Below are 7,722 nucleotides of genomic sequence, written 5' to 3'. Positions count from 1 at the left end.
AAAGGCAATTCCAAGGGAGGAATTGTACGAATGTTTGTGTAGTGGTGGTTGTAATTGGATTACGCGAATGACCTTCAAACGCGTCTGTTTTCATTGGGTAATTTAAGAAGGAGCGATCCTCTTAAAATTCAGTCGCACTTCTTTCTAGATCGCCTTAATCAATGGATGGAACGTCAGCTTTATGGGCGCTGGGGACACCACTTCCTGGACTATAATGAAGAGTTCTGATGCAGCGTCCTACAAGGAGGAGGAAGAGAGTCTGTGTACACAATCGCCACCTTCTAGGGATATATAAGGGTAGAACCAAGTGAGGGACACAGTGAAACCCGAAGACACTCGCATCTCTCCATTCAACCACAACCCACCTTCGGAACTTCGCGATGTCTTGTCACAACTGCTCCACCAACTACAGCTTGGGATCCCTCAGCAATCCCTGCCATCTTCCGCTCACGTCCTCCATCACCCTCTGTTCCACGGGCGTGAGCTGTGGCGATGTCCTCTGCTTGCCCAGTAACTGTCAAGGCCATCTCCGGTCTCTGGACAACTGCCAAGAGGCCTGCAATGAACCAACCAGCAGCCAGCCAGCCCCCCACGAGCCCAGCAACTTCGAAACTTCTTGCTGCCCTTCTACTACTTACTATGTGTCCAGACCCTGCCAAGGAGCCACTTTTCTTCCTGCCGGTTCTTACGTCTCTGGCTCCTGTGTCCCCATCTCCTACAGGCCTCTGAGCTATGTGTCCAGCAGCTGCCGACCCCTCAGCCTCCCTACTTACGGATGCCGCCCCTTGAGCTGTTTGCCCTGCAATCCTCAATCGCTTCACGTTGTGCCAAGTGGCCTCAGACCTCTGCGTCCTCTCCTCGGTGGGTGCCAACCTCTGACCCACGTGTACAGCACCTGCCGTCCATCCTGCTCTGCGCTGGGAGGCCAGTAGCTTCCTTGTTGCACTTAATAATCATATGCTAAGGATCCAGGACAAAAATGCAAACTCTGGGGACTTTGGGTTCTTTCCTAATAGTGCCTTTCCTTGCTTTTACTGTGCCTGATGTAGTTCAAGCCCCTCCTTTCATATTTTTATCTTTTTATTCATCTCTCCTTGGCATTAAGTTATTTGATGTACAATGTGGTTCAATGTCATTCAGACGCGGAAAGAATTTATTCGGTTCACGTTGAAATAAATTGGATTAAGTCAAAATTAAGAAGCTGGTTCTTCAGTTCGTCTTTCATTATTTTGTTTTTTTTTTTAAATACTTTTTTTAATGTTTATTTATTTTTGAGGGCGGTGGGCAGGGAGGGAGGGAGACACAGGATCTGAAGCAGGATCTGCGCTGGCAGCAGAGACCCTGATGCCGGGCTCGAACTCATGAACCGGGAAATCATGAGCTGAACTGAAGTCGGACACTTAACCAACTGAGCCAGCCAGGCACCCCTTTCATAATTTCATTTTAACACAGAAATGACCAACTAAAACTGCTTGTACGATAAGTGAATAGTACATGGGTTACTCAACCATATGCTCTTATCTGACATTGAGGGAATAGCTTGATGGTTTATTCCTCAAGCTTCTTTCTAGATCTCTGATCCTATGTACTTAAGAGACCCAAAAAGCCCTTGGTGGAAGTTATTTTGACTTCTCAACAGGAACATTTTCCTGATCTCTCTCACCCAATGAACGTACTTCCATCCAAATCTCCCTTCTAATTGCAAACTGAACCACGTTTCACTGAACCTTAAGCCTTTGATGGCTTCCTATGCTGTATTATCATATAATAAAAATGCAAACTCCTGATCATGAATCTGTTTTCCCTCATTGCCTTCCTCCCCGTCCCATCTCTGGCTTCATCCCCTTCTCAACACTGCCAACACCAAGCTCTGGCAATTCTGACTTACATGTAAGGCTTCGAACATCTGTGTTTTACAATTATCTACCCTTCTGCACGTCTCGTCATCAAAGCCAGGATGCACTTCTGATCAATCTACTTTGAAAACTTGTACTCACTTTTAAAAACACAGGTCAGGGGAGCCTGGGTGACTCAGTCGGTTAGGTGGCTGCCTCCAGCTCAGGTCATGATCTCACGGTTTGTGAGTTCAAGCCCTGCTTCTGGCTCTGTGTTGACATCTCAGAGCCTGGAGCCTGCTTTGGAGCCTGCTTAGGCTTCTGTGTCTCCCTCCCTCTCCGCTCCTCTTCTGCTTGTGCTCTGTCTGTCTGTCTCTCTCTCTGTCTCTCAAAAATACATAAACATTAAAAAGAAAATAAAAGCACAGTTCAACTTCATTTATTAAATTGTTGATTTATCCAGCAACAATTTCATTACCTACCTACTATACCTTAAACTGCCCTGTGCAGACACAGAGATAGAGACGTGGACAAGATCAACCTGAACTATCTCAATATTTACCAAAGGCATATACTGTGGGGCATATCTGTATTAAAATACATTTTCCCTCTCTCAAAATGTGTATAGTTATATATTTTACAAATTAAAATAAAACTAAACTGTCAAGGCATGATGTTAATGTTTCTGAAGAAGCAGAATATCTAGAAACTATGTCAGCATGCAGGAAAGACAATGCTTTCCAGAAACTAACTAGTAGCTGTTTCCTTTAGAGAGGCATATGTCTCAGGTTCTCGGAACCCACGCCTCCTTATGGACCTTCTGACATAAAGCTGAATGCCGGTCCCTCCCATTCAGGTTCATGCTGCTATTGTAAAACCCATTCTCGTTTATTCTTTTGCCTTACCTGCCTGTCTCTCCCAGATATTTTGAGTTTGTGACATCTGCACCCTTTAATTTTTATTTTTTAAAAATGTTTCTTTATTTATTTTGAGAGAGAGAGAAAGAACAGGAGAGAGAGAATCTCAAGCAGGATCTATGCTTTCAGGGCAGAGCACAATGCAGGGCTCAATCCCATGAACCATGAGATCATGACCTGAGCCGAAATCAAGACTTGGAATCTTAACTGACTGAGTCACCCAGGTGTCCCTGTGCCCTTTATTTTTTTGAAGTCTTTCCTAACCCTTTCCTCACCTCTTAACCTAAAGAGTAAATGACACCTTGACTTAGTCTGCTTTTATCTTGGACATACTTCTATTGTTGATGTTTCTGGACTGCTTATTTTAAAAATAATTTTAAGTGGTGGTGTTTGGGTGGCTCAGGTGGCTTAGCGTCTGACTCTTGGTTTTGGCTCAGGTCATGATCTCATGGTTTGTGGGATTGAACCCTGCGTCGGGCTCCACGCCGACAGAACAGAGCCTGCTTGGGATTCACTCTCTCCCTCTTTCTCTGCCCCCTCTGCTGTTCATTCTCTCTCTCTCTCTCTCTCTCTCTCTCTCAAAATAAGTAAATTAACATAAAAAGATAAATTTAAGTGGAATTGTAGTTGAAATGTAACATACTAACTTGTGCACAAATCATTATTCCACAGAGGTAGCCATTATTCTGACCTCTAACCCATATGTGAGTTTTGCCTGTTCTTGAACTTTAAAATGAAATTATAATACAGTATGTACCCACTTATCTCTAGTGTCATTTCTTAGATACTGTGTTTGTGAGATTCTTCCATGCTGTTTTATATATACCAGTAGTCAGTTTATTTTTCTTGATGTATAATATTCAAGGTACTAAAGCACCAAAATTTATTGATCCATTCTGCAGGGTTGTTTCCAGTTTAGATTAGAAATAATGTGGAGAATAGTTTTTTATTCTTGCACCTATCTTTTGCCATACATTATGGAGGTATGTATAATATATATATATATATATATATATATATATATATATATATATGGGTAATATATTTAGGAGTGGGATTGATAAATTATATGGGATGTGCCTGTTCAGCCTTATTCTACACCAGAACATGGCGATGCCCTACAGTTGTATCAGTACTGATTTCTACTATCAGAGCATGAGAATTAAGTTCCTCTATATCTTCATCAATACTTGCAATGGTCAGTATGTTTGCATTTAGCTATTCTCATGAGTATGTAGTTATGAAAAATGTTGGTTTTATTTTGAATCCCCTGATGACTCATCATATTGAGAACATTTTTAAATGTTTCTTTGCCATCTGAATGTCCTTTTTTTTTTTTTTTTTGGTAAAGTAACCATTTGTGTCTTTTGCTGATTTTTTAATTGATATGTCTGTTTTCAGGATGGAAAGAATTCTTTTTTTTTTTTTTTTAATTTTTTTTTCAATGTTTTTTATTTATTTTTGGGACAGAGAGAGACAGAGCATGAACGGGGGAGGGGCAGAGAGAGAGGGAGACACAGAATCAGAAACAGGCTCCAGGCTCCGAGCCATCAGCCCAGAGCCTGACGCGGGGCTCGAACTCCCGGACCGCGAGATCGTGACCTGGCTGAAGTCGGACGCTTAACCGACTGCGCCACCCAGGCGCCCCGGAAAGAATTCTTTATGTAGTCTCTATATTAGCTTTTTGTTGAGTGGATATATTTTGACTATCTTCTTCCATATCCCTACTTATCTTGTCACGTTTTTACTGGTGTCTTTAAATTAATAGAAATTCCTTAGTTTAAGTTAATCCAGTGTATTGATCTTTTAAAATCTTTTACCGATTTTAAGAAATCTTTGTTTACCCCAAATTAATGAGTATTCTACATAGTAACTTTAGAAACTTTTTTTTCTTTTTTGTTTTGCCTTCAGCATTTAAATATACCATCAATATAAAATTGATGTGTGCACATGTGTTGTGTAGTAGGGGCCAAAATTACAGTTGAACCTCCACCATCTTCTAAAAGACGCCCCCTTTTCTTACAGCATTGCATTTCAGTGCCCTTGTTTTCATAAATCAAGTATATGGATGTGTCTATATCTAAACTCTATTCTACTCACTGTCTATTCTTACATCAATATCATGCTTAAGTTTTCATTGTTTTATTTGCATTTTTAAACTCTTCTCTAGACTTTCGATTCTTTGAAGGCTGCCTTTGTATCAGTAATGACCAGGATCGCTGAAAATGTTTGTTGATTTTAACTTAAATAAGTTACATTTTGGTCAGATGGTTGAGGAAGCCAGGGAAAGAAGTATTTAAATTTGGGAGAGTACTGACGAGAAATTGTACATGTTGGGGTTTTTCCTTTGGAGTTTTATTGTGTGCTGTGTTTCCCAAGGTTGGCTGAAAACCTGTATTCACTTCTCATGTCCCCATAGTATAGAATTCAAACAATTGCATTTTAAGAAAAATTCCATATGGAATATCTCATGACTACATAGGACCTGCTAATATTTATAGATTGGTTAAGGTAGTTATAATTGTTCCTAATTTAGCCAAGATCATACATATTGTAAATTACTGATCTGGGATTTATTTTTGAGGTTTTCTCAAACCCATGTTTCTCTAGTAAGCTACATTATGATTACAGAACAAAAATTTATTTGATTAATTTCAGGTCAATATTAGCTGATATTTATTGCCTTCTGGCTTCATAGGTACATCTGCCCTGGCTAATATAAGGGGAGAATAGGTGTTTAAGCTTTTTTTTCACACACACACAAATATTCTTTATTAATATCTAAGCACCAACAAGTTGATTGCAATTAATCCTCTGGATATAGTCGTCATCAAACTGGCTGTCACAAGAACTGGCTTTCTCTTGTTAAACCAGGAGCTCAAATATTATTTTGCCCTTCCTATATGAACTCTAATCAAGAATGCATGTTAGGTCGTCATCATAACTAATTATGAAGCTTGTCCCTGAAGTTCAAAATCAGACAGAATCTTCTTGTTTCTTATCTTGCCTGAAATAGATTAAGGGAAAATAAATATTTAAACTAGAATAATGATTAGCTAAGTCTTTAAATCAGGCATACGTAAGGGAAAAAATGCAGTGTTAGTGTAACAGATTGTTCAGATATTTTGAGGGTAGAATTTGGAACTGAGTATTTTTTTTTCTCAAGACTTAATTGTGTATAATCACTTCTCAATATAAACAGTAGTTTTTTCATTCTCCACTGAGGAATAATTTCTCATAGGGTAATTTTCTAGAAAATTGGAGAAGGTGAAGCCACTGGGGGCAACTCTTAAGGAATGTGGGGACTTCCAATTTTGAAGTATTATTTTTTATCTTACCTTTATTTATTTTTGAGAGACAGAGAGAGACAGAGCATGAGCAGGGGAGGGGCAGAGAGAGAGGGAGACACAGAATCAGAAGCAGGCTTCAGGCTCTGAGCTGTCAGCACAGAGCCCAACACAAGGCTCGAACCCATGAACCGTGAGATCATGACCTGAGCCGAAGTCAGATGCTCAACCGCCTGAGCCACCCAGGTGCCCCTGGGGACTTCCAATTTTGGTTCCAACATGTAAAGAGCATGAAATCATCACTTCTCTCTCATAACAAGAAAAATGTGGACAGCTTCAGGACGCCTGGGTGGCTCAGTTGGTTAAGTGTCAGACTCTTGATTTTAGTTCAGTTCATTATCTTTCAAACCATGAGATCAAGACGCATGTTGGGCTCTGCACTGACAGCACAGACCCTGCTTAAGATTCTCTCTCAACCTCTCTTTCTGCCCCTCCCTTTCTTGCTTTCTCTGTCTCAAAAATAACAATAAAAACAAACAACAACAACAAAAACAAAAACAAAATGGACAACTTGAAAACCAATAAATTTTCCTGGACCCACCAGAGAAATGAATTTGCATGGAAAAGTGCCATCTCAAAACTTGGAGAAACAAGGGAACCCAGAGAATCACAGCTGAAGCCTGCTTACCTAGAGCAGAAAGTTATGCTGAAAACATAACTTGATAGGAAGGCTCCATAATTTTGAGGAATTGCTGGGGGCTGAGTGTGAACCAACATGAGGATAAGGGCCTCTGGGGGGGCCACAGTCTTAGGGATGCCCCTCACTTCATATGCTTTACCACCAAGGACCCCACCACAATTTCTCATAATGAAGAATCAAGGAAGATGCCCTCAAAGGAAGGGGAGGAGTAATCCTAGTGAAGAAGACCAACAGCCACTTCCTCCATAGCAAATTCCCACTCTTCTGGAAGAAAAACTTTACCAGAGCTTTACCCAACCTGAGGAAGTGACCAGCTTTCCCGACTCACGTTAGTGGCAGGCAGGAGGTGCAGAAACGAAGAAGCACTTAAGAAAGTTGACTTTCTCAGGGACACAGGCCCACTGAAAGATTGAGTTTTAATTATAATAGAATGCTTCCCCTCCCCCCTATTTTGTGGCCATACCAACAGGCCTGCAGCATAGTAACAGTGGATAGCAACTGAAAGAAGGACATGGTGAGGCTTCTCTCTGAGGAGGAGTACATACAAAGGCCCAATGCCAGAGACCCCTAAATAAATAAATAAATACATACATACATACTAGAAAAATCTTAATCTTCTGGCACCTAGAGCTGTAGCAAATATCAAATACAGCCTGAATCTTAGGCAGCTTAACTGCAAACCTCACACCAAAGGCCCATTTACTTCAGTTCCTAACATCCAATGCAACTTGCCTGACTTTCAACAAAGTTACAAGGCACACCAGAAAGCCGTAAGACCCACAGTCTCCAGGGTAAAAGTAAGTATCAGACTCAGATTCAGGGGTGCCTGGATGGCTCCATCGGTTAAACATAAGACTCTTGATATCAGCTCAGGTCCTGGTCTTGGGGTCATGAGATCCAGGCCTGTGTCAGGGTCTGCACTGAGCCTGGAGGCTGCTTAAGATTCTCTCCCTCCCTCTCTCTCTGCCCTTCCCTGGCTCGCG

The 7,722-nt window shown here is 41.1% G+C and overlaps 1 protein-coding gene across 1 annotated transcript; it reads left to right on the top strand.

The window, feature by feature from the left end:
• The first annotated feature begins 324 nt into the window (after nucleotides 1-324).
• On the top strand, nucleotides 325-1,190 carry LOC115523241 (keratin-associated protein 26-1-like). The gene has a single exon (XM_030329027.2). The coding sequence runs from the start codon at nucleotides 381-383 to the stop codon at nucleotides 930-932; it is 552 nt and encodes a 183-aa protein (XP_030184887.1). The 5' UTR covers nucleotides 325-380; the 3' UTR covers nucleotides 933-1,190.
• The last annotated feature ends 6,532 nt before the right edge of the window (nucleotides 1,191-7,722 follow it).

Source organism: Lynx canadensis, chromosome C2 (genome assembly GCF_007474595.2).
Source record: "Lynx canadensis isolate LIC74 chromosome C2, mLynCan4.pri.v2, whole genome shotgun sequence".
NCBI classification, from domain to species: Eukaryota; Metazoa; Chordata; class Mammalia; order Carnivora; family Felidae; genus Lynx; species Lynx canadensis.
The sequence above is the reverse complement of the archived record's forward strand: the minus strand, read 5'-3'. Positions and strand labels throughout refer to the sequence as shown.

Excerpts from the sequence above, each read along its gene's own strand:
- LOC115523241 (XM_030329027.2), top strand. The coding sequence starts at position 381 with ATGTCTTGTCACAACTGCTCCACCAACTACAGCTTGGGATCCCTCAGC.